The sequence below is a fragment of the Larus michahellis genome, chromosome Z, assembly GCF_964199755.1.
Source record: "Larus michahellis chromosome Z, bLarMic1.1, whole genome shotgun sequence".
NCBI classification, from domain to species: domain Eukaryota; kingdom Metazoa; phylum Chordata; class Aves; order Charadriiformes; family Laridae; genus Larus; species Larus michahellis.
The window spans coordinates 29,199,864-29,226,759 of NC_133930.1; the positions used below are offsets into that span (position 1 = coordinate 29,199,864).

At 45.9% G+C, this 26,896-nt stretch overlaps 1 protein-coding gene across 12 annotated transcripts in view; it reads left to right on the forward strand.

Moving 5' to 3' along the window:
* Nucleotides 1–26,896, forward strand: part of KANK1 (KN motif and ankyrin repeat domains 1) — a 133,511-nt gene that overhangs the window by 100,636 nt on the left and 5,979 nt on the right. For 9 of the 12 annotated variants that reach the window (XM_074569739.1, XM_074569738.1, XM_074569745.1 and 6 more), the window contains 6 exons: nt 3,985–6,639; nt 16,542–16,760; nt 17,595–17,703; nt 19,726–19,935; nt 22,020–22,107; nt 25,138–25,357. In XM_074569739.1, coding sequence (XP_074425840.1) covers nt 3,985–6,639; nt 16,542–16,760; nt 17,595–17,703; nt 19,726–19,935; nt 22,020–22,107; nt 25,138–25,357 — 3,501 coding nt within the window. Of the gene's footprint in view, nt 1–2,872; nt 3,574–3,984; nt 6,640–16,541; nt 16,761–17,594; nt 17,704–19,725; nt 19,936–22,019; nt 22,108–25,137; nt 25,358–26,896 lie in introns of those variants that run through there. The other 3 variants (XM_074569737.1, XM_074569747.1, XM_074569744.1) reach the window with 3 other exon arrangements.

The window sequence follows — 26,896 nt, forward strand, 5'->3', positions numbered from 1 at the left end:
GGTGAGAATTGAAGAGTGCATTTTTTAAATGCTGCTTGCGTCCTGCCTGTGGTTATCCTGCAGCAGGGAGAGGGAAATGAAGTCTTTACATACTTCTGGAGAAATGCATTAATAATGGCAGTACCACAATGAGGCCTCTGTGCTTCACAGAATGTTTTACTTCACAGGTACTGGCCTATCAGCATGATCGGTTTGTGTCTTGTTGCATTTAAAGACATTTCAGAAGAAAACACCAGTGTCTGCAGCATTTTCACAGAAAAAAGTGTATGTGTTTGTGCGCCTGCACATACTGTCTCAGTGTAGTACAATGACTTGATTAATATTTGCCTGAGCTACTGCAGAGACTGGGGAATAGTTCTAATTTTAGCCGTGCCCATTATCAGCTGGCCAAGGATGAGACAAGATGCCTAACAAGAGTGTTTGTACCGCCCGGTTTTTGCTGTAATACCTCTATGTGCTTTGTGATGAATGGGGTAGGAGTCTTTTGCTCACTTGAGGTCTCTGGGCATGCAGGCTTGCCTTTCTGGCTGAAGGGCAAATAGATACAACTTCCCCCAAGGTTAATCTGAGGTACTTGTGTAGCACTTGGTACTCACCCACCAAAGCTTGGGAGCAAGGGCAGCCATGGTTCATCCAGGACCTAAGGGCTGGAAGGAGGAAGGGCTGCACTCTTATCAGGTGTTTATTCATTTCCTTTTTATTAGATTTTTTTTTTCTTCTTTGGAACGCGCAAAACCATTTTTATTGCTTGAAAACAGCCACCCATTTTGCTTTGTTCCGTGCTTAACCGGCACACCCATTTTGGCCCTTTCTCTGAGACAGCAAAATGCACAAAGGCTTGGCACAGCTCCTGCACGCAGCATCACAGCTTTGTGTTGTTGGTGGTAGATTGCATGACTGATCCTCATTTGTCTTAATGTATCAAGAAACGTCTCCAGAGATCAACTCATAATACTGGGATTGTGTCGGTGGACTGCTCACTGCGTTATTTCAAGGAGAAGTAATCGGCTGCGGGCTCGGCGCACAGTCTCGTGCTTGTGGAGTGGCAGATATGAACTGCATCCTGGTGGTGCTGCCAGCTTAGGCTGAGGATCAAAAGGATTTCATTGTGAAGACTGTGAGCTGCCTGCAGGTGCTGTGGGGAGCTTTAGTGAGGGATTCACTGTCACTGTGATTATTTTTTTTATGATTTACTTTTGATAGGTCTCTCTTGAGCAATCTTAATACCGTTCCATAAAGAAGAAAAAAAAATATATCTGAGATTCCAGTCTGGCTCTCATGACTTAACATGAGATTTGCATGTCTTTTTAGAGGTTTTATGAATATTTTTCCAAAGATGCATTAATTCTTAAGTCCTGGGACTTCCGAAGAGTCTGTTCCTCCCTCCCCTATCCAACACACTTATGCATTGTGCCCAAGGACAGCTTAGAGAAGCTGCCTGACTTCACTGGTGTGGTGATGGGAGAATTGGAGATGTTGCTGGATAGGAAGACAAGGACCAAGACAAGCAGAGGAACGGACCCGGGGAAAATGGGAGAACAGGTAAAATTGATGGAGCTTGAATTTACATGAGCTGGGTGAAGTGACTATACCCAAGCCCAGGATGAGGGGCAAGAGTATAACCAGATATTGGGTTAGATTTGGTGGAGCAAGCAAATGGATGTAAGTAGGGAAAAGGGGTGAGAAATCCAAAGCATGGGAAGAGGGCACAAAGAGACCAGAAGACTTCAGGGGATGAGGGCCAACGTGAGAGTGGAGACAAACCTAGGGTGCGGGCAGGAAGGAAGGGTGACCAACCTAGGGCGAGGAGCTGTGGGGTGTGGAGAGTTGTCTGTCTGCGGGGAACGGAGCCAGGATGAGAATCTGAGAACGGAGTACTGAATTTGGGGAGGAAGAGGAGTAATTCAGAGAGTATGCTCTGTATCATTCTCTCCCTGTCAGTGGGAGTCCTGGAGACTTTTTCGCTCCCTGACATTGAGGCAGCCCTGCTGGACGGAGCTGTGCGTGCTAAAAGTATGTGTGTATGCATGTATTTTTGCATCCACTCTGGTATTTAGGTGGCTATTTTGGGTGCATCTATAAGTAAATACCACAGCATACTGAGATTCTGGTCTTGCAGCAGAAACGTGTGGTCTGGGGGGGTTGTTTGTGTCTGCTGGACAGTCTGTCTGTGCTACAGGACCGAAATACCAACGCGCTCCGGGCAGCCCCACGTCTGTGGCACTATCCCATGTGCCTGCCTGTGTCTGTGTCTCCATCCGTTTTTTTTCCGTGCCGGGGAATGTAGGTTTTCCCGGAGCAGCATCCTCCATCTGTCTACTGCTCACTGTCCTGTGGTAGCCAAAAGCATAGAGGATCGCCATGAAAGCAGTTACACTGTCTGTAGACAAAGCTTTTCTTAAAGCATGCCAAGGAAACTGGAAAAACAGGAGCTTTTTTTTTTTTTCCCCTTCTCCTAAACCTTTTCAGTACAACATTAAGTCACTTCCTGTAGCTGCAGTAAGTTGAGAGTTTCTCTTTTTTTTTCTCTTTTTTTTCTTTTTTTAATATTTTTCCCCTCCTTCTCCTGAGGCTTATACTCCTTTAAGAGGACGAGGCTTCCAAACCTCGCCTTTTAAAAACGAAACAAGGCAGATAAAGTCGCTTCCAGCCACGGTAGCAGCCTGCGCGGCCCGGCGGCGCCGGGGGGGGGGGGGGGGGGGGGCGGACCCCGCACCGCGGGTGGGTCCGTGGGTCGGTCGGTCGGTGGGGTGCCGTCGGCGGGGAGGCGGGCAGGGCAGCGCGGGACCCCCGCCGGCCGCGGCGGAGGGAGGTGGGCGGCGGTGCCGGTGCGCGGGGGCGGCCGGGGCTGCGCGGGTGCGGGCGGCTCTTCTTTATGGGGTGAAGAAGGAGAAGGGCGGGGGGGAGGGGGGGGGCAGGGCTTCGTCGGGTGACACATGAGGCTGGGACAGCCATACGTGGATGGAAAATTTGCAGCCTGGGCGCAGAGGCATGTGGCTAATTCAGGTAACCGGAAAGCTGGCTTTTATTATTCCTCCAGCTCATAACTCGCAACAGTTGGTTTTCCCTTTTCTTTTTCTTTTTTCTCCCTTTTTTTTTTTTTTCCCACCTCAAGCGGGACAGGAGGAGCAGGTTCTATAGGAGCACTGCGTATAAATACTCAGCCCAAGGAAGCCCAGCGGATCGGGTGAAGTTTTATTTAGATTGCTTTGGGGACGGGCGAGCCCTGCATGTGGAAGGCAGGCGGGTTTTCCTGACATGCGAGGCGACAGTCTCCCTCAACAGTGGGATTCGGGACGTTGCTGGAAGCGGGGGATCCCGCTGCCTGTCTCGGTGCTGGGGGCTTCATGCAGTTTAAAATGAAAGGGGCAGAGGCGCTGGTGGACGTAACGTGAGCTGAGGTGAGAGCACATGGGTATCGCTGCTCCTGTGGCAGCAGTTCCCAGAGCCATCAAACAGCCGCGGGTCTCTGTAAAGTCTAATGGCATCGGTTGCATAAGGAGCGGGGTCGGAGTTCCCGTCGCCTGCTTGAATGCACCCTGTGGAGAAATTGGTCTCTGGAGGATTTGTGCGGTACGTGTAATCCTCTGGTCTCGATGTGATGACAAAGTGCGTGTGTGAAAGCTTGGTGTGACACGGGAAGATGGGGGGGGATTTGGGGAAGAACAGCTTGGAGCCACTAGCTGTGCCACTTCTGTGCCCCTGTGTCAACAGGCGTTATCTCTGTGTGTGTGTGGACACATTTATGTGGGTATGTGCTTCTCAGCATTTGAAAACCTACTGATTAACTTTTAAAAAGTTAATCGGGATTTAGTGTTGAGGGTCAGTCAGCGGAAAGCTGGTCTGCTCGCTGAGCTGCAGCAGCAGTTTCTGCCTCCGGCATGCTGTGAGCACCCGTCTTTCTGCCCTTGTGTTTCAGGCCGTCCGTAGTTTGCTAGAGACATAATTTCTTTTCCAGTGCTGATTGTGTTTCTTCTTTTCCAGAAAAAGAGGAAGTTATTATAAACGGAGGAGATGAAAAAGAACGGAAAGACCCATACTTCGTGGAAACACCTTATGGCTACCAGCTAGACTTGGATTTTCTCAAGTACGTGGATGATATACAAAAGGGGAATACCATTAAGAAACTAAACATCCGAAAAAAGAGGAAAGCCGTACCAGCCTCGGCGGGTACCAAGAACCCTGGTGGCCAGTGCAGCGGCTGGACCTCCACAGAGTCCCTCTCTTCGTCGAACAGTGATGAGAACAAGCAGTCTTGTTTGGCAGCGAGGAGTCAAGTAACCTCGTCCATCGCTGCAAGACCTTCAGTTTCCTTTGAAGCATCTCCTTCCTACTTAACCATCCCTGAGAGTAAGCAGCTTCCTCCTCCCTCCCCCCAGCCTCCTCGGCACAATCTCCATGTAACAAAAACCCTCATGGAAACACGGAGGCGCCTCGAGCAGGAGAGGATGATGCAGGTCACGCCTGGAGATGTCCGCAGGCCCCGGCTTTCCAGCTTTGGAGGCATGGGCTCCACGAGCTCCCTCCCCTCTTTTGTGGGATCCAGCGGATATGGTCACATGTCTCAGCAGCTGCAGAATGGGTATCAGGGGAATGGCGACTACGGCGCCTGCTTCAGCTCCTCCTTGGGCAGTTCCATTCGTCACAGCCCCATGAGCTCAGGAATATCCACACCGGTCACCAATGTGAGCCCAGTGCATCTGCAGCACATCAGGGAGCAAATGGCAGTTGCCCTCAAGCGTCTCAAGGAGCTCGAGGAGCAAGTCAAGACCATTCCTGTGCTGCAGGTCAAAATTTCAGTGTTACAGGAAGAGAAGAGGCACATGATGGCAGAACTCAAAAACCAGAGGAAAGCCACTCAAAATGACACATATGGTTTCAGAAAGCGATCCTACAGTGCTGGGAATGCGGAGCAGTGGGAACACATGTCTCAGGTGAGAAGAGGTGGAGAACTGTATATAGATTGTGAGGAAGAGGTGGAGAGCGTGGAGCAGAGCTCTCAGAGGATAGAGGAGTTCAGGCAGCTGACTGCTGAGATGCAAGCCCTGGAGAAAAAAATCCAGGATAGCAACTATGAAAGTCCAGCAAACCTTCGGGTGAACAGAGAAAGCCTGACCAAAGAAGCCCGATCTGTTGCTGTAGGTGCTGATGAGAACATGAATGATGTGGTTATATACAACAGATCTGCGAGGCAACACAAAGAAGTAGCTGTGGGGACAGAGAAAGAATTGAGAGAGTCTGGGGTTGGGGTGACAGAGGCCATGCTTGGCTTGTCTACAGAGGTTGAGAAAGAGATAGAGCTTCAGCAGCAGACCATTGAAGCCCTTAAGGAGAAGATTTACAGACTAGAGGTTCAGTTAAAGGAAACGACCCATGACAGGGAAATGACCAAATTAAAACAGGAGCTGCAGGCGGCTGGGTCTAGGAAAAAAGTAGATAAAGCCATGATGGCTCAGCCCCGTGTCATCAGCAAGATGGTGGAGGCCATCGTGCAAACAAGAGACCAAATGGTGGGAGACCACGTGGATGTCACCGATTCTTCAGTGGGAAACCACCTGCAGATGAGCAGCATTGGCACCTCCTGCAGACCTGCCGTGCGGAGCATGGCTGTGGGCCCCGAGCTGCTGATGAGCCAGTGGCTGGTGAGGGAGAGGGCAGAGGTGCGAGACCAGGGCACGGGGAGGTCCCTTGAGCTGCGTGATAAGGCAGTGGGCGCAGAGACAAGCATCTGTGAGACAGGTGTCAACACGGAGGAGCCGTCAGGCATGCCGAGCCCCCGCCAGACGGCGCGGGCGGTCGGAGCGGTGAGGTCTGTGGGCTGCGGGGACTGCTCAGTGGACGTGGTGGTTTGTGCCCCCAAGGAGCACGTGTCCCGCGAGACGGCCACAGAGGCTGTGCCCAGGGCAGAGGCAACAGTGATGGCCGTGCCCTCCACAGCTAGCCGTCAAACCAGCACCGCACTGGAGATGGTGAGCCAGTGCACCGGCACAGAGACGGCCTCCCTGGCAGACTGCGGGACGAACACCGCTCTGAGCAGCTGCGATAAGCAGACCAACACAGAGAGCGTGGAGACACGGAGCGTGGCAGTAGGAGATGGCCGGGTGAAGGACATACACGCGTCTGCTAAAACGCGTTCGGTTGGAGTGGGCACCATGCTCTCCAGCCACCCTGGCTTTGAAAAGCCCTCCGCAATAAAAACCAAAGACTCTGGTGTTGGGCAGATAAACATTCATGAGAACTACCTGGTTGGTCTTAAAATGAGGAGCATTGCCTGCGGACCCCCTCCATTGCCGGTTGTGCCGGCTGGCACCAGGAGCATTGGTGTTGGTGGAGAGTCCGTGTGCGAGCCGGTGAGTGGTCTATTGGAAAACCCTCTGCCTCCACCTGAGCTGAGGACGGGCTTGGATCACTACATTGAGCGTGTGCAGAAGCTGCTGCAGGAACAGCAGATGCTGCTTGCTGAAAATTACAGTGAATTGGCAGAAGCCTTTGGGGAGCCCCACTCCCAGATTGGATCTCTCAATTCGCAGCTCATCAGCACTCTCACCTCCATCAACTCCGTCATGAAATACGCCAGCACAGAGGAGCTGCGGAGCCTGGACCTTCAGAAGCAGTGCATGGAGAGAAGCGCCACGCCAGGTAAGCCCAGTGTCCGGGCACATGTTTCATAGAACCATAGAATTATGTTTGGTCTGCTTCTTGCCAGAGCCGCTGGTCAGTCACGTTCTAGGATCTTGCTTTAGCCTGGAAGCAAGTGTGTAATCCTCCTCGATATAACACAAAACATAACACTCTTGCTGGATGTGCCCGTAGGGTACATTCTCTCGAGCCCACCACCGGTAACTGAAAAACCAGAGCTAGTTTTATCTCTCCCAGTCCAGCAGACTGTGAAGGGCATCACGATGATGATGATGTCACTGACCATGAAAGAGAGGTATCTAAAAGTATGCAGGGTTTGACAGCTGTGCAAGGTGTTGACTCCATTTTATGGCTTTTAAGAGTATTCAGTGGTAATTCCTGTGCGTTTGGAATTTTGTCCTTCCTTTAAGCTTGGCATTTTGAAAAACTACAGTGTCAGATTTGACAGAGTGGAAGGTCACATTCAGTGTCCGTATCAAACCGACTCATTTCCACAGACATTTCCCTGGATTTTTTAGTGTTCCTTCCATTGCCTTCATTCCTTGTGCTTCTCAGCCAGAGAGCTGCGGGGTGCTTTCCCTGTTCCAGCAGGGCTGATGGCTTTATAATAGGCAACTCCAGAGTGCTTCACAGAAACCACATCTTGCATCTTCACTGTTCCAATAACTGCTTGTCCTAATCCCTAATTACAGCCTCATGTTTGAAAGGCATAAACTGTAATTACTGCTGGAGGTTCTGATGATACTCAGGAAAGGCAAGAACTGAGATTTAAATATTCCTTGCATTTTATTTAATAACTTTTAAATCTATACAATTAATTTGAGGGATTTCTTTATGTGGGATTTCTTTATTCCCTGGGGTAAAGTTGCTTACTTTTTAAAAATTATTATTATTGGGTGTCTGATAGTCTAGTTTAAAACTTAGCCATTTTTCCTAATACCTTATTGGTGAACACAACCACATTACTGTTAAATTTATGAATGTTGGCTTACTGTAAACCAATATGTAATGCCTAGCAGGGACTGTTAGATACCGTCTTCTTGGTCCTACCATACAGTGACTAAAACAGGAGGTTAAGAAAGTGGGATAACCTTGTGCAAATTCATATGTATCGTGGGTGCTGAATTGGAAAAGAAATCCTGAGGAAGTACCACTCAATATCAGCATAATATTATTGGCTAATGCACTGCTATATAAAGCTCTTGCAGCTTATTTACTGTCCTAAAATTTACCTATTTTTGTTAAAAGGCAGCTTGGTAAATCTGATTCTTTTCAGTGTTCATGTGCTAAATGGAACCATCCATTAAATGAGCTGAAGTAAAAATTTTAGGTTCCAATAATAAAGCAATAAGGAACATTTATGTAGCGGTAAAGAAAACATATGATACCCCGTCTGCATACATGCAATACGATACTATATATGCAATATTATTTCTGGTATGCACTTTATATTTTGGGCTTCTTACAAGTAATGATACTATAATAATGAGAGTATCTGGCAGACACCAGAAGTGTCCTTAAAAACAGTGAACCAGAATTTTTACTAGCTGTAAATCCTCAATTCCTTTCCCTGCTTTTACTGCACAGTATCAAATGTGTAGTCTAGAGACTTGAAAGTATTTAGACACAGGTGGAGCAATGGATCATATTTTAGTAAAGATGTTCTTACTTGGATTCAGATTTCACATTCTTGACAGAATTATTCTGGAGTAATTTTATTTTAACTTGTAATGCCATTATCTTTAGCTGTGGATGCTGAGCATAAAATCTCTTTATTTTTAGTCTCTGGTGAGATCTACATGCCAGGACTGCGTGCATAAATCAAGCTCAGGGCTACAACAGTTTAAACCCATGGAGAATTGGAGTGGGAAGGAGGTCATAAGCCTGAAACGTTTCCCCTTCTCTTTCTATGAATTTTGAAAATACTGCCTTTACTACAGTTATCTGTTGGTCCTGCTGCTTGTTCCTCTGGTTTTACAGATCACGTGTTACTTTTTTCTGCAGAAGGAGTTTTGCTGAATGAAGCACAAACTTAAATAAATCTGTAAGCACTGGAACTAATAAAGCCTTTTTTTTTTTTCCATGCATCAGTACCTGATGATAGCTTGTGGACTCTTAATAAGTCTTTCCTCGCGTTTAGGTCTCTTGGATGTAGCTTTTCAGGTGTCTTGTGTGTGCATTCAACCAGCAACCCTTTCTGCAGGCCTGGCATCTCGGCCTGATTTCTCTAAAGCTTGTATAAATACAAAAATCCTTCAGAACAGTGAGTCTCTAGTCTGGTTTGGTTAAAATGAGCAGTTGGGTTTAAGTTATTGAAAGAAGCATGACCTCGCAAGCCTCGGTTTCTTAGGAAAACAGGCTGAAAATAGAGGCAGAAGTGTCCGGTTTCAGTTTAGCAGCAGTAGTGTCATCTTTAATATTTTATTCAAAGACCATCCTTAGGAAGCGCCTCTTAGATGCCAAGTTCTTCTAGGACAAAAATACCTGATCTGGCTTTGAGGCATGTGATTTGGGTACCAGTTTGCCACGTTACAGGGTTAGTGGTCCCATTCTGCTTCCGATACCTGAGGTAGCACATTGGTCAGGTTTTCAGCTTTACAGATTTTTCTCCCTGCCAGCGCTGGGGAGATGGGGGTGTGCTGCAGGGGTGTCTCTCAGCCCCTGACACGGCTTGTGGCTGGCGATGGGATGCAGGCATGACAGCTGGAGCCTGCTGAGAAGGACATGGGGCTGGCTCCGCAGCTGGCATCCCCAGGCTCAGGCCCAGCAGACCTCTGAGATGATCTCTGAACCAGGTCTGTTAGCAATTAGTATATTGCTTGTTGCAAAATAAACACCTTCACTTCCGTAACTAAGCAACTCCTATTTACACTCGCGCTGTCTTTTAGAAGCCTTAGTGACATCAGGGAAATCAAACCCTCTGGCCAGATGAACGATTTCCACTCTGCAAAATCACGTTAGCCAGCATTGGCACCCTGTCTGTGTCCAGCGGGGTCGCACGGATGTGGGTGACAATCCTAGAGGCTAACTGATCCTCGTTCTTGGACCAGACAGCATGTAGGAGGACTAAGAGAGGCGAGTGTGTTCAGGTTCTCTGTTTATTGTCACAGAATTTTTGAGAAGTTTCAGAAAGGTACATTTGAGTGCACATGTGATGTGTTTTGCAGAATATCAGCCAGAGGCCTAATGTCCCTTAAATTAAATGGACTTTTCACAAGTCTTGTAGGTGGATGTCTTTCACAGGCAGGGAATTTGCAAGGGTGGTATTTAAAAACAGCTGCTCTACTGTTGCCCTAAAAACTGACCTGAGTGTATTTGACCTGAAAATGCGTGGTTATTTTGCCTCGGTGATCTTTGGAGTATCAGTTTTACAGTCACTTTTTGGAGCAGTCATGACTGAGTACCCCAGTGGAAGCATTACACTAATCATCGTGAGGAAGGAGGCAACTTCTTGAATTGAAACTTGAGATTAAGGACTCCTTGAATTAAGGAGTGAGAAGAAGTGGGAAGCAAGTGGTGTTGGAAAGTCTTGGGGGTTGGGAAAACATGATGTGCAACCTGATGGAAAGATCTTTCAAGCTTTTCAACTCTTAACTTTCACCCAGAGCTGTGGAGGCAGGGTGAGGGATGATGGAAAGACCGAAGGAGTGATGGTGGTGGTGAGAAGCCCCTGGTTGTCCGAAGCTGGTGTGTATAACTAATGAGGAATTGTGGCTGTGATTGTCTCTCTCTGTGTCATCATTCGTTACACAAAACCAGCAGGGAGTTGGAAGAAGCTGTTTTCTCCTTGCAGCTCTTCTGTTTGACAAAGTTTGTAGCCTTTTCTCTCAAAGACTGTGTAGCTTGATGGGTTGGTAGCCCCCCTCCTGGCAGCATGGACCACGCTAGTGCAGCTGAAGACTCGAGGCTTGCCTGAGGCTCGGAAGCTGGTGCTGTTTGAGGCGCAGGCATGTCCGTGGACCCTGTGAAGCTGTGGGCTGCTGCAAATTGCACTGGTTGTCTACGTCTAGGCAAGTGAATGAATCCCTCAGCTTCAGCTCTGCCACAGATGCATGCGTTCATCACCCGGTTAAGTTTCTGTACAGATGCGCTTGTTTGTGTAATAAGCAGGACCCATCCGTCTCTCTGCCGGGGAGAGGCTGACTGACATTCGTGAAGCATTCTTCATATTCCCTGGGTGATGCAAAACGGTCATGCAGATGGTCCCATCTGTGTGCCAGATGAGTGCTGTTTATTCACGTGTGTTTGGCTGGTACCTCAAAGAGCACAGTGCCTCCTCTGCGTTTTTCCTGTGGCAGGTGGTATCTATTGACCTGCTAGACAAAGATCAAATGCCTGTGTTGTTTGAAAGTGGTAGCAACCCCTGTATTAGGAACTGGGATGTTCAGTGAGGTTTTTTTCTTCTTTTAAATTCCCGTCTGATTATATCAGAAGAGAAGCAGCGACCTGGTCGGTAATTGTCCTATAAAGACATTATTCATGTGGAACTCCGTAAACCTCTTTAAAGAGGTTTGACATACCTTCCATGGTCACGTGTTAAGACCAGCTTATTGCTGTTATCATTATTATCATTAGAGTATTTTCTGTTCTGCAGTACAGGGGATGTTTGAATCTGAAAGCTGCTCTATCTCCTCATTTCTGCTTCAGTTAATAAGGAGTATAATTTGACACAATAGAAATAATGTTTTTCTTCCAAATCTATTACTGCTTAGAGAGTAGCAAGCTCCAGCCTGCTAGCCTGTCTGTTAGTGACTGGTAAAACCCCAGTTCCCTCCCCACGCTGTGGCACAGGGACATGATGTTCGGGCACTGAGCTTTGTTCAGAGTTCAACTCCCATAGTAACAGACACATCTATGAATATTTAATGGCAGAAGATTCCCCTTTTTCCAAGGAAGTGTTGTCGTATTTCATCAACAATAAAGCATCGGCTGAGAAGATCAACTGCTCATAAATGAAAAAGCAGGAAAAGCTCTGAGATGACCTTCCTGCTGTGCCCAGCATCATGATATGCTTTGATCCACGCTCATCAGGGAAATTAAGGATGGCTTTCACCAAGCTTTGCACACAGTTGTCTTGGAAGGGAGAGCATTTCATAAAATAAGATTATTACCTGCTTCCCAGACGTGTAATTTTTTGTTTTCAATCTTGTTCAATTAAAGGAATTGGTTTTGACTTCCAGTTTCAACAGACTGGCTTCACAAGCTAGTTTGGGGATGGAAAGCAGCTTCCCAACACAAAGAAAATGGTTAAAGAGAGAGTGAAAATGAATTTGAGATTGCTCTTGCAGTCCTATTAAAGGAGTCGTCCTGTTAAAAGGAGTGTTTTCCCTGGAGCCAAATGGTAGTTGCAACATTTACCATATGCCTGGGCCCCAAGTGAATCTGGCTTCTGTCAGTTTATCATATAAGAAGTTCATATATGGCAATTTTTGGTTCTGAAATTTTAAATTCACTGACTTTTAACCTGGAATGGCTCAAAAGAACCTTTTAAATTGAAACTACGTTTAGTCTTCTGAAGGTAACACATTTATCAGGTGGGTGGATGGGTTAATATCAATCACTGTAAATGTTTAAACGTAACATGTTTGCTCATCACTGCTTTTTTATTTAACTTAGTAGAATGGGGCTTTTTTTTTTTCTATAGTTGTGATGGATAGGCCAAATGGAAAGTGGATTAAAAGTTATTTATATGAAGAAATAACTTTTTAAGGATAAAGCAACTTAATAATATTTAAGGCCACTAGAGAAGACTTTGTGTTCTTCAGTTACAGTAGTTTCATAGGGATCTTATTGCTACCATGAAGAAATCATGCAGTGTGAAAGAGAAGTATTTCCTTGATGTATGTGCTCCAGACAACCTTTATGCACTGTCTTTAATAGGGAGTGTATAAATTGTATCATTGGCTGTTATAAACATATTGTGCACATAAATACTTGCACTGATCAACAGGTTAAAAATAAAATCAGTGGGCAGCTACCACATAGGCAGCAAGCTTGTGCCCTTTTTTTAGCTAGAAGCCTGTGATGTTCCAGCCAGAGAGATAGGTTTTCATCCTGATGGTATTTAATTCCCCTGGCCTCATTTGCACCTCTCTTCATTTCCAGTGGTATAAAAGTATTGTCAAGCGAAATAGTTTTTATAGTAATAGTTAGGTTTGCTTCCATCAGACTAAATGGAATTTTTCAAAAGCAGGTAAAGGCCAGACTTGTGTTATCACAAGTTCCGCTCAAATTCAGGGGGAAGGGTACTGTTTAAAAATGACCCACTGAGTTCCCCGAACCAGCTTACTGCATGACTAGTCATGCTCTCATAAATGGGAGGGAAAGCCTGCAGTTAGGAAGGGAAATATCATTTTAACAACAATAAATTGATTTTATAGATGCCAGAAATGGCATGGGTAGTCTAATGCTGATGTAGTTTTGCTGTCATTCTGGTTTAAATTGGTGAGATTTTCAAAAGAAGCAGAAGTGATTTAGGAGAGGAGGTTCCTTCTAAAAAATTAAAAACAGGTGCTCTCATTCTCTCAAACCACTGGGGCTAAACCACTGAAGGTGCTTCTGAAATTGACGACGGTAGCTTTCTTTATAAGGGTTTATGAACAGTTGAAGTCCCTAAATTTTTTGTTTTGTCTTATCATACTTCTGCTTCCAAAATACTCGTGAATTTTGCCAAGATCCCCTACTATATTGCAAAATACATTTAGAAATTCCTGGCAGCTCCATGCTGTGGTTAGCCACGCTATACCAATACGTAGAAACTTATGTCAAATTTGCATTATTTGCCTGCAACAATAAACTAACAAAAATCAGGAGGGTGAGTGTACCCGTGTGGCTCTCTGGAGGCCGTGGCTGGCTAGGCGTTGAACCTGTTGGCTGATGTATTGTCAGTGTGGTGCCTCGTGACCCAGTGTCACTGGGAAGGGCTCTGGGGAAGCATGCTTGAGGTCTGTGTGAGGTGACATGAGGAGTCTGATTTAAGCTCTGTGTAGGGTGGTGGTGATCTCCAGCCAGGGTTTCTCTCCCACACTTGAGAGGCGTGCGGTCCCCCTGGCCCTGATGGCCATCCTGCAGCCTTGTTGGAGGCGGAGGGAACTTGGCGCATTCAGCTTGTTGGTTTGGGCAGCAGTTGATTAATCAGTTAAATCATTGACCATAGTGTTGGGTAGCACACCTGCTTCCTTCATCCATTTTTCCACGTGCTAGGTTGCTGCTCTCCAAGGACCTTTTTGTTGGCTGTCTTGTAAAAGGGAAGGCCTGAGAGCTGATGTTAAATGCTAATTAACACCTTGCAGCATTAACGCTGTGTTGGGCCCAAAGCTGTCTTTCCTGGAATCGTGGGTACTGTAGACACAGTAGGTGTAGACATCAAACAGTTTTGTTGGGAGAAGGAGTGTATGGGACTTTTGTCTAATAGTTTGTCTAATGCATGCTGTCTTGCTGTGTGCCTGTTCTCGAGCCTTGATGTCACCCTCTTGTCAGGTGCTGGGGGCCGAGCACGACACCTTTGCTGCTTCATTTAAAGGCATGGACAACATGCTCCAGATCCTGAACTCAGTGTGGTGTTTGTCAGCCACTGAGGGATGAACCAGAAGAGGGAACCTACTGAGATCTTGTTGCGTTGGTGGCAGGTTTAGCTAGGAGAAAGGCTATGAGGCAGCTATGGTCCTTCTCCTTTCTCTCTGTCCTACCCTCCAGCTCCCTCCTCAGCCGTGTCCCAGGGCAGAAGGGAGACACCTGAGGAAGTCCAGACGCTGGCTTTGTGGGGCTGAGCATCACTGAGGGGGGATGACAGGGCACACCAAGGTGCCGTCAGTTCACATCAGGCAGGACCCCGGCTCTGCCCGGCCAGGGGCCTGACAGCCTTCCTCAGCTCCAGCACGCACGAGCCCACCCGTGTCCCCAGGACGCGCTGCGGAGACGGAGGGATTTCAGCTGACAGTAAACCCGGGCAGCTTCGGAAGGTTTGCATGTCTCCGCTGCTTCAGAGCAGGTCCCCTCCGCTCCCTCCCTGTGCCCTCGGTGGTGAGGCTGGAGCAGGAGGGGTGACCTGGGAAAACCAGCTGAGGCAGCCACCACCAGCTGCAGCTGGAAGTGGTAACTCCGTTCGGTGCTCTCTTGTAGCTGTCACCGCTCCAAGCAAGTGGAGGGAGAGGCAGTTTCCTTGTTTTTCAGCTAAGGGAGTTTAAAAATCATTGTTTTTGGCTCGGCGCTCCATTGCTTAGGCAGTCCTCTTCTCCTCGGCTGATAGACTGAGGGATGATGCTTGCTGTTGGGAAGAGACCCGACCGAAGTTGGATCTCTGCTGTGAAGCCAGGAAAGGTGGGGGAACGAGGACAGGACTTCCCTCTTGATTTCCACTGATTCCCATTTTGTCCTGAGCACGCATCTCTAGAGGGGTTGTTCCTGCACGGGGGGGCACTGGGGTGACTGCCTCGCTTTCCTTAAAGGGCAGAAGCTTTTTGGCTATACCTGCAGTGACATGTCTGCCAATACCCTGTCGTGTGCCTTTCCCAGCAGGTGGCTTCCCCCTGTAGCATGGAGTAAAGCTATAAGCAACGGTGACAGCGGGCAATAGGTCTCCTTGCTTGAGAAGGTGCCTTGGAATTGCATGTGGGGTGAGACTCACTTGGGAACTCAGAGACTTAGCTGGGAACGGGAGCAAAGAGGAGGAACCTTCTGGGAAGTGACAACATTTGGAAAAATCAGTTGCGTTATGTCTTCTTATGGGGAAAAAAAGCCAACAGCCAGCAAATGAGGTGAAGCAAGAAGGGGGAAGGGCAGCCTAGCAAGAGCAATAAAGATGTCAGCTGTATTTCTGAAAGTGAATATTTGGAATTTACCTTACTATAATATGTTAGCAGCCTGTGTGGTGCCGCTCATCTGTTTGGATGAGGTGGCTGTGCCTTAATTCTTAATAAACACAAAAGAAAAAAAACTGCAGAGGCAGAAGTGATTGAAGCAAGCTTTGAAAGAAAGAAGTGATAGCGTTTAAAGTAAATTAAATGCTCTTTTATCTTTTTCCTTGAAATGCTAGCAAGATTACTTAAGGAAGAATGTGTGTGTAAAAAAGCAGTGTGTTCCACAAACAAAAGCATTTGTGCAGCTTTGTAGAGCAGTTCTAATAGCACAGCTGGAGAAACTCCAGGGGAATCTGTAAAAGTCTGTGTGTAATTAGTGCTGCCTTTTAAACACACAAAGGGAAAAAATAAGTGGATGCCAGCAAATTGGGGGAAAAAGAAAAAGTGTAACCCAAACTTTTGGAATTTGATTTGAATACAACTACTAGCTCAGTACCATCCTGAAAAGGAAAAAAAAAAAAAAAGAAAGAAAGAAAGAAATGCAGTGGGTGGGAGTTTATTGCAGTTGTCTCAGTAACTGGATAGAGTATATAACTTTCAGAGTTAGTGGAATGCCAGCAAAAATGAAAGGTTCCTGAAAAGTTTCTGCTTTCATGGAAAATGCCATTTCTTTAAAAAAAGTAAGATAAAGGGGGCACTGCTCTTGCAGAAGGAACCTGCAGAGCCCATGAACGCACTCTTCAGGCACGTCAGTGAGGAGCAGCTCAGCAAGTCCGCCCTCTGGGGTCACTGCACATACTGAAAGAGAAGGAGGAGGAAGGAGCACTTCTTTTTGTCCTTTTTAAAGCCAATATCTTTATAATTTTTCTTTGTATTGTATGTTTTCAGGGACAGAAAAACTCACAGCTATGGTGTTTTTTTTATTTTCTGAAAGCGATCACACCCTTTTCCTATTGGATCCTCAGAAAAGAGTATTGTAGAGCACAAGCGTTGCCCTTTTTATTCCCCCAATCTGTTTCCCCCCACCCCCCCCAAGCTGATCACAGTGTTGACGGAAGTGTTTTGGTCTGCCTCCTCCGTGATGCCTACTGTCTTCTCTGGCAGGTGCTACTTTGGAGTACATCCCTCACGGCCAACTTGCAAACACCCACTTAACTTCAAATTTGCGAACGCTGAAATTGGAGCAGGACATTATGCCTGCTCAGGAGGAGAGGAAGACTCCCCTGGTGGAAGCTGTTCGGGGAAGGAAGTCCTTTTCTTCTCAAGACAAAACTCTCACTCCAATTAACCTGACAGATGACCAGCTTGCCTCTGGCCTCTATGGTGATGACCAGTTCACATTTCACCTTTCGTGGTGCCGATGGAGTTTGAATGTGAAAATACAGTTAAAGGAGGTTTTCAGGGTTCTCAAAATTGTGAAAGCAGGGAAAGACGTGGCTACGGGGAAAGTCACAGTGGGAGACCCTGTGTCTGCAGATAGCGGCTTAGTTTTTAAATGGCAGATTGTAGCACATCAGTGAAATGCTATTTAGTGACTTCATAAGAAAAATGTACTGAGAAAGAAAGGGTTAATAAAATAATTATTTTTTTTAAACTTAAATTTGCATGAATTTTTTGCCTGTCTTCCGCTTAGAGATTGGTTTAACAGTTGTTTCAGTATATAGTGAAATCTAAAGAAACAGCCTTGATTGAACCTCCCCACCCTGTTGAATAGGTTATTGTTAAATGCGCTGTCTGCACTAAGGCATTAGTTCTGGCAATGAGCTTCTGTCATCTGACACTAAGAATTAAGATTTTCATAACAGATCAGAGTAACCCATTTCAATGTTAGAAATCTTTCGCAAATAGCAAAGGAAAAAAGTCTATTTTCTTAAAGTTTTCTAAAGCATCATAAAGATTAGCAACATGTTGGAAGCTGGGAAAGTTAGGCTAAACTAGTTTTCAGTTTCCAGAGTTGTTTTTAGAAGTGTTCTTTTATATTTCCAATGTGCATCTCACACCATGACTTTATGTACAAAAAGATTAGAAAGCCCAGCTTCAGTTGGTAAATTAAACAGAAAGCTGTTTTTTTCTTTTGAAAAATTGTCTAAAGCTGCTGCAGTCAAAGCTGGCTACAGATTTGTACTGATATGTGTGCTTTGTCTCCCTTTTCAATAGTGTGTACTAATAATGAAAACACACTCAAATCTATCATGAAGAAAAGGGACGGGAAAAAGGATTTGAGCAACACCAAGAAGAACCTGCAGTTTGTCGGCATTAATGGCGGGTAAGAGACCTGTTTCCAAAAAATCTGTCATTGTAGCACTTTCACAGTGGGAAGGAGAGGAGGAACACAGGAGCTTATGCATAGCTTTGGCCTGTCATAGAATCGTAGACTGTTTAGAGGTGGAAGGGACCTTACAGATCATCTAGTTCCAACCCCCCCTGCCATGGACACCTCCCACTAGACCAGGTTGCTCAAAGCCCCATCCAGCCTGGCCTTGAACACCTCCAGGGATGGGGCATCCACAACTTCTCTGGGCAACCTTTTCCAACATCTCACCACCCTCACAGTAAAGAATTTCTTCCTAATATCTAATCTAAATCTACCCTCTTTCTGTTTAAAACCATTACCTCTCATCCTATCACTACACTTCCTGATAAAGGGTCCCTCCCCATCGTTCCTGTAGGCCCCCTTTGGGTACTGGAAGGCCACTATAAGGTCTCCTCGGAGCCTTCTCTTCCCCGACTCTCTCAGCCTGTCCTCATAGTAGATGTGCTCCAGCCCTCTGATAGTCTTCATGGCCCTCCTCTGGACCCGATCCAACAAGTCCACATCCTTATGTTGTCCGTGCTATTCTTCAGACTGAGGTGCATCTTAATTAAATGAGTTTAAGGGTTGTAGAGAAGAATGAAACAGCTGAGCTCATCTTAATCCTCTGTGAAACTTCTATGCTTTAAGTCATACATGGCTGTCCTGGTTTGAGATAGAACAAAACTAATTTTCTTTTCAGTAATTTTACTTTTCAGTTAAGTCTTTTATAACTAACTGCGCTCTGAAATTACGGGCATATTTTTCAGACAGTGTCTGGTTCCAGAGTGATAAGGCCTGATGTTTATAGTTAATGCCAAGGAACAGTATGCAGAGAGGCCCTTGATTATACTTATTGCTACAGCAACCAAGGTCAGCTAACTTTGTTATGTGCCCTGTTGGAGGGTCGGAAGTGGAAAAGCGTAGAGGGGTCCCACCTGCGGGGAGGAGCAGACAGGACAGGTGACCCAAAACTGACCAATGGGGTATTGCATCCCATCTGCCCCATGCTCAGTATAAAAGCTGAGGGATCAAAGGGGTCAGCCTCTTTCTTCAATAGCTGGTGTCCGAGGAGGACTCTGTCCGTTCTTCTGTTTCTTATCCCGATCTGTGCGTTCCTGAACCCGTATTGAACAATACAGCAAGAGATGGCATTGCCTAAGAATTAACCTTCCTGGCTTTGCCGTAGGTAAATACAGAAACTTTGCTGCACAAATACAGAAAACAGTATGGAAAATTATCTTCTTGTAAAATATTACTTATGCTTGCAGAATGTTGCGAAGAACTTTAAAATGGTTTCATCAAGTTTTTTTATACAGCGTTTCTAGCCCCTTCCTCAGATTAGTTTTTCCTTAGTACAAATGCATTGTGCAGTATATAATCTAAATATCACAATTACTTCTTTTCATACATATTGGTTAAAAGTATTATTACTCACAGTGGGGGAATGTTATCACTCATAAATCTCTGTTGCACATTAGAACAGGCTTAGTACGTCAATTCATCAGCTGTTGAGGTTGGTGAGATAAGACATTTCATTGGAATCAGCATTATAATTGTCCAAATCACTTATATTTCACCTAAAATATCAAAATGTTTTGGATTGTCACAGGAGAAAGTGTTAAAATCATAGCTGTTGTCTTTAGGTAGGTTTGTTAGCTTCGCTGATTATATTTGCCCAGTAAGGCAACAACACAATTTACTCTGAACAAAGTAATTTCATTTTAGGGCTAAGGCAAGGTCTGACAGAGCGTTCAGACTTGTGTTTAAAAAAGGTGGTTGTTCTTTCATTACACAGTGTGCACATAATAATCGCAGCATCAGGTGGCAGTGAGGCCGACATCAGTGAGTAGAAGGTAGGAGAGGTGTCTGAGAGTAGAACACAGGAGGACTAAGCCTTGGCGAGATATTTTTCAACTTGCAGCAGTGCGGATGGGTACCAGCGGCTGCTGAATGGCGCTGAGCAAGCACCCCTTCCCCTGCCCATTCTCCCCCCAGGTACGAGACGACGTCCAGTGATGACTCCAGCTCCGAGGAGAGTTCCTCTTCGGATTCGGAGGAGGAGTGCGAGAACCACGAGTACCCCTGCAGCCGGCACACAGAGGAGGGGCAGCCCGTGCCCCGCGCCCCAGAGGTCTGCGCCATGGGGGCAGAGAAGGAAAGCCCCGCTCCGGAGTGCGAGGCTGAGGAGGTGGAAATCAGAGAAAGGTAGGTTGCTCGCCCTCCCCCCAGCATCTCTGTATGGGGCATTACCACCAGGTTACCACTGGGTTACCACCGCCTCGTTGCGCAGGGCGAGCTGCAGGCTGTGCCCAAGCTGGTGGAGAAAGTGCCAGCCCCCATCACCGCCCAACTGCTGCCCACTTCCCTCTTCCTCAAGTGGGTAACCAGAGGGGGTTTCATGTCAGAACAACTGTATGTGAGCGGGGAGAAGGTGTCGGAGGGTGTCCCTTCCAGCAGCTGACCCCGGTGGCTTTAAATGGTCCACTTGTAGTGAGACCCAGTGAGTTACACCCCAGCAGAGGCTCTCCCAGGTCACAAACGGCACTCGTTTGGGAGCTGGCAATGCGTTTTTAGCACCCTGGTCTGTAAAACAGTAAGTAATCAAGCAAGTGAATATTGAACCATGTACACCAGGTCAGCAGCCTGCTGGGATCTCATCTTGCATGTGCATCTTCCACAGCATCTCAGCCATGGCTGGTACTGCTCAGTAAGAGAGTGGGATGCAGCAGCAACGAGGTCATCCAACCCTTAGATCGTATACTTCATATGATGTCATACACTATGATATACTTTAGGGACACTGTGACACATTTGTTCAGCATTTCATGTCTAAGGCACTTTTCAAATTGCTCGTAATGAGCTATGTAAGGTAGTATTTGGCAGGCAAGGCTTTTTTTTCTTTTTTGGCATGTGGAAAGCAATATTGTGGTGATTTTTTACTGATTCTTGATTAGTGAATGGACAAAACAAAGTGAAAACGTAAACAGTGAAGGGATATTTTATAGCTACTGGGTTTGCCAGATGTTTACAAGTGTGCTAGCTTGGAAAATTATGTAAGTGGAATAATAACAGTAAAACAGCTAAGACAAAACAAATACGTCATGTTTCACTGGAGATATAGCTTAGTGTCAAACTTATCTGTAATTATCAACATCAACTGCTAAATAACAGAGATGCAGAAATTCATAATGAAGAGCTATTCACAGGCCTTGGAGCTGTGACTTTTGAAGTGCCCTGAGCTTTATTTATACAGTACTGCAGGATGGCCTGTTATTTTACAGGTGGCATAGAAAGATAGGCAAGTTCTCAAAGGAGGTCTCTAACTTGTATTTACCCCAGCAAGGGGTGGTGGTGAGGAGGGGGCAGCAGGACAGCCTAGGTAGGCACGTATACTTGAGGAGCATGTTCTTTGCAAGCTGGCTGGCCTGGCAATGCCCTTCAAGGGGAGGAGGCAGGGCAAGTGGCCACGTGGGACTGAGCGTGGTCCATGCCATGGTGGAGCATTTCATTGCTCTGGAAGCACCAGCAGCTGGCTTGTAACCCTGGAGGGCTAAAATGCCTACCTTACACACACGAGTACTTTAGTCTCTCTGCTTTTTGGCAGAACTTTCCTGTAAAATTGCCATTATCCTCTGTGGCAGGTTGTAGGCAGAGATGGATGGCAGCCTGGCATGCCACGTGGCACAGGCATGGGCCTTCTTATTTTCACCTTTTCCCTGAGTTTTGAAATTTGTGATGGAGAGGGGGCAGAAGTAGAAACATGAAAGGGGACTGGAGAAAGAGAGTAAATTTCCAGAGCGGACAGGATGAGAAAATCTGGTTCTGGTGAACAGGATAAAACAGGAGCCAGCAGGGAGGCACTGCCTGTGCCCTTTCCCACCAGTTAATTCTGTTTCCGTCACAACTATCGGCATTTCCTCTTGTTAATCAAGTAATCAAAGCACAGAGTATGTAACACATGCTCTGCAGTCGTACAGCAGTAGGTGAGAATTTCCACTAGACGGGCTGCCAAGTCTAAAGCACAGAAGTGATGCATCGCCTGCTCTCCATTCCCACTGCTCCTCCCGCCCGCATCTGGGAAACACATTTTTCCTCCTCGCGGAGGTCGGCGGCTCCACTCGACATGGAGGGAGTCCCCGCAGAGAAGAGCTGCCAGCACACCTTCTGCGTTGCAGCAGCTGGTGACTTGCCTGGAAACATTCACTCCCACACGACTTTCAGAAATGTTCCTATGCCAAAACATGGAGAGAAAAATTTAAATGTGCTGTGTATTCTGCTGTCTCCTTCAGATACGAACTAAGTGAAAAGATGCTTTCGGCATGTCACCTGCTGAGAAACAACATTGATGACCCCAAGGCATTGACCAACAAAGATGTGGTAAGCAAGCAGGGCAAAATTCTCTCTGAGCTGCAACAGGAAAACTTTAGGGAGGGGTAACTTCTGGTTTTGCAGGACCAGCACCGCAGTGGCTTGGCAGAAGAAGATTTCTTCTTTCCTGGAAGAGTCACAGAGTGCTTTTTTTCTATCAGGAGACTTCTGTCCAGAGAATGTACTTACACTTTGTATGCTGGGGACTTGCCATCCCAAGGCACACACATAAAAATAGTAACATGAAAGCGCAGTTTCAACACATCCGTGCATTCCTGTGTTATTTTTGTAAGTGTTGCTTTAGCACTGCTGCGGGCGGCTCTCAGGCCTCACAGTTAGAGACTGCACGGGGTGAGGAGACCATGACAAAAGCTCCGAGTCTGCTCTAAAACTGAACATGCACTGCTTCCTTCTAAGCACAGGGATACTGTTTCTGTCTCGCTTACTGCGCTGGTAGCTTTTATCAGTGCAGCAGGGAGTAAGGAAGATTCAGTTAATACTCAGTAAATAAGGTTGTATTTGCTTCATACAGGAATTGCCTATATGCCTCATACAGGAATTGCCTATGCTACTTTGTGAGGGCAATCTGAAAGCAAAGGAACACTGCATAGTGATATCAAATTGAATTTTGCATTTGTTACAGTTGTGCGGTGATGTGAAAGGCAACAATCCACTGCCAGTCTCCTCTACCGTAGAGTATCTGCAGCTTCTTAAGGACAATAATATTGTCTGTAAGACACAGACACAAATATTGTCTGTGTCTAATTCTGACATTTGTGGTCCAGGGAATGTTTTGGTAGGTTGTTTAATACCAGTGTGACGGGTAGTTTTTAACCCTGCGTCAGTCCTTCGGGAGTAGTTTAGGCATTCAAACAACAAATGTTTCAGGCCCGGTTGGAGTTGAAAGTGTCAAAAATGATATAACTAGCTGATAATTTCTACCTTGAAAGTGTAATTTGAATTTACACATTTCTTTCTTGTGCTTAAAATGTTTGCCAGCACAAGTGGTGTTTTGTATCTGGAAACTACAGACTAATGAGCTCTTGTTCTCTCTCTGTCTGCTGATAGAATCATAGAATCATAGAATTGTTGAGGTTGGAAGGGACCTTTAAGATCATCGAGTCCAACCTTTAGCCTACCCTGACAAGAGCCACTTCTAAACCATGTCCCTCAGTGCCCCATCTACTCTTTTTTTAAACACCTCCAGAGATGGTGAATCCACCACCTCCCTGGGCAACCTATTCCAATGTTTAATAACCCTTATAGAATCATAGAATAATAATAAATGAAAAATAGAATCATAGAATAATAATAATAAATAATAATGATAAAGAAGTCTTGTCCAAAAAGGATAAACATCAGTACAGCTAGGGATCCATATAAATTGTCCCAACCTCTTCCAGCATACTCAGATCTTGTAGCTGCTGTTTACGCCAGAAGGACCTGCTGACTGCTTCTTTTGGGATGTGATAGATTCTTGAATTAAAAAAAGTACCATTTACTTAAAAATGTGTGTGATACCGTGACTGTAAAAATAATTTCTTAGTGGTATTTTGGACTCAGTAGTGCCTAAAATTAAAAAAAAATATATTTATATTGTGTTACTTTATGACCACTTCTGTGTTTCAGCTCTGTATGTTCACAGTACACATGGTGTCTTAACTCAAATGGTTGGACCTTGTAAGTTTTTATTATAGTAGTACTGATGTATAATATTCCGTATATATTTATATGTAGTATAGATAAATATGTAGTACTGATACATATAGAATATTGTCCCTTTACCAGACATAGGCCCCCTCTAGAACTACTGGTGTTTTCCCTAGTGGCTAGAGAAGTGTGCTGATTGTCTTCTTGGCAAAATTGTCCTTGAACTTACTGGCTACCTTGCAGGTGGGGGTTTATGAAAGGAGAAGAAGGACATGGTGGTCCTTCCAGGTTATAGAAATTGTCTCAGAAAGTCAGAGCTTGCGGTGATGGCAGGAGCGTCCTTGGCTCACAGCTAGATCTGCTCTACCTACGTTGTTATTCACAGACAGTTATCTGGCCTAAGAGGCTCCTAGCCCTCTGCCCTCAGTCCATACCAGTGGGAAAGTTGATCCTGAATGTCTAACCTGCATGTTCTCATTGCAGTTGAAATTTCTTACTATTACAGCCACCCATTCTGCAGGTGAAGAACAGGTTCTTCCTTTTCTCACTGCAGTAGCCTTTTGCAGTGTGAAAATGTTATGGTGTTCCTTTTGCCAACTGTCCTTTCAGCAGACAGGCCCCAGTCCTTCCTATCTGTCCCATAGATCAAATTTCCTTGACTTCTAATCGTTCTGGCTGCTCACCTTTGAAACTGTTTCATCTGAATCTTTCCTGTCATTCCGTGATCCAGCCAGACAAGGTAGTCCAGCTGTTGCCTTCACAGTGCTAGGCAGAGAGAAGGGACTGCATAACATGCCGTGCAACTTATAAATCTGTTTATTCACCCCAAAATCCATTACAGTGTGACGTTGTTGACTCAGGTTCAGCTTGTGATCCTCTGTAATGCCCAGCTCTTCTCTTGCAGAACTGCTGTCCAGTCAGTTCTCCAGTAGTTTGTGCATTTGATAATTCATGCCTTGGGATTGGACCTACTTGACTTAGCATGCTGTTGTTTTAAGCCCCCGAGAAACATGCATTCCCACTGCTCTTAGTCTTGGGTTCATCGGTGGTTTATGAAGTTATGTATTTCATGGAAACGGTTACTCCAGGTCTTTTGTCTGTTCACCAGTATTTGATACCCATTAATTCTGGGGTAATATAAAATTCTGTGCCCTTGAGGGTGAACCATTCCTGAATTGAAGCAAAATAAGAGGAGGTAAACAGTCGGTGTTTTAAAGAGGGGTTTAGTCAGAGGAGAAGCTTCGGTCCGTACATCTTGTTTGTGAGCTGAATACTTTCTTCCCACATTTGACTAAAAAAGGCTTGACCTCCTGCATGGCTCACTTGTGGGATGGAAAATCCTTTAAATAGATTGCGCATATGTAAATTTTTCTGTCTTGGTTTTGGCAGAGGTTTTGTTTAAATACCATCCAGCACGAGTGGTTTCGTGTCTCAAGTCAGAAGTCAGCTGTCCCTGAAATGGTTGGAGACTACATAACTGCTTTTGAAGAGATTTCTCCTGCTGTCCTCAGACATATCATCAATATGGCAGATGGAAATGGAAACACTGCTCTGCATTACAGCGTCTCACATTCTAATTTTGAAATTGTAAAGCTTCTTCTGGATGCAAGTAGGTTGACTTGTTTGCATTTTTTTTAATTGTTTTTGGTTTTTGCAATCCTCACAGGTGAAATTCTTGATGAGCAAGAGGTCAAGTTTGGGCTTCCGCCAGCAGCTCTTTTAACTTCTCTTACATGGTGGCTCATTTGGGTAGTCTAGAATCCTTGTTTCTAGTGCTGGCTTTGGAGGTGAGGGTGATATCTCTTGAAGAAGTTACAGAAACACTCAAGTAAATTATATACAGAGCTGACCAGCATTTGGTACAGATAGGCAGATCCCTGACTCTTGGACTGTAGTCCAAGTTCAGCAGCACCAGCCTCCAGCAGTTTTCTCTGGAGGCAGCGCAGCTACTGCTCAGCCACAGGTAGGGTGCTGGTGGAGGAAGATCCATTCAGGTATAAATGTCTATGTTAAACAGTGAAGCTAATCTAGCTTTATCTTACCAAAGCAGTACAAAAGCTGTTTCTGGCCACCGCCTTGGCATGTTGATATGGCTCTCCTGAGAAACTAGGACAATATGGTATCCTGCCGTGTAGGAGCATTTCTCTGATCCATGAGCAATGCGAGGATGCTTCATTTAGTTGCTCTTGTTGTGGCTTCCTTCCCTCGATCCTCTTGCCACACACACAGAGAGAGGGTAGCGGCAGAGGGGAGACTCCAGAGCATCTGCTCCCTACATGCCCTAAGCCAGAAGGCAGTCAGCAGAAGGTGTCACACGTTGGAGCTGGTCCCAGGCAGGATGCGATCTCTTTAAGCCTAGTTTTGCTCCCCGACAGAAGTTTCTTTCCCTAAACTACTTATAAAACCTGTCACAGTTGGTTGTGAAGCTTAACCGGACCAACGACATAGCTGGAGTGTAAGCCTAGCAATATTTATAAATCCAGAAAGGCAACATCAGATAAACACAATTAATGATACAAATCTCAGCTTTGATAATCCGTCACCCCTGTCGCTGCAAAGACTTCCTCGGCAGGAAAGTGAGTGCTTTGAAATCTCTGGTCCTGTTTGAAGGCAGCCTGTTGGGAAGGGTGAGTCACAGCAGGGGAATGTGGGGAATGTCAGGAGCACAGTGAAATGCGGCAGGCTGGCTCTGCAGCACCGCGGTGGGAGGAAACTGCCTCTCCGCTTCCCTGGGTATCTCAGAGTAGCGTGAGTATGCTCATCTGTTGCTGGAAGTCAGGACTGCTGTAGTTTACAGCAGCTGGTATATTCTTACAAAGATAGCGGGTTTTAACTGCAAAATCCAACAACCGTGACTAGTGGCAGGTGTGCAGGAGCACACTGCATGTGCCAGCACTTGGAAAGTGTTTTACAAACAGGCAAATTCCTTCAGGTTTCAACAGTCTCCCTCTGGAGAATGTCTAAATGGTCGCTACAGTCAACTTTGCAATGTGGTTATATGACAGGCAGGTTCTTGGTCCAAGAACTCCGTGTCTGTTTGCTGAGAAGAGCAGATGAGACTCTTCTGTATCACCGTTGCAGTGTTACCAAGAGGACAAATAGGAAAACAGCTCTGCTATTAGCCATAAAGATAAGGAGATGAAATGTG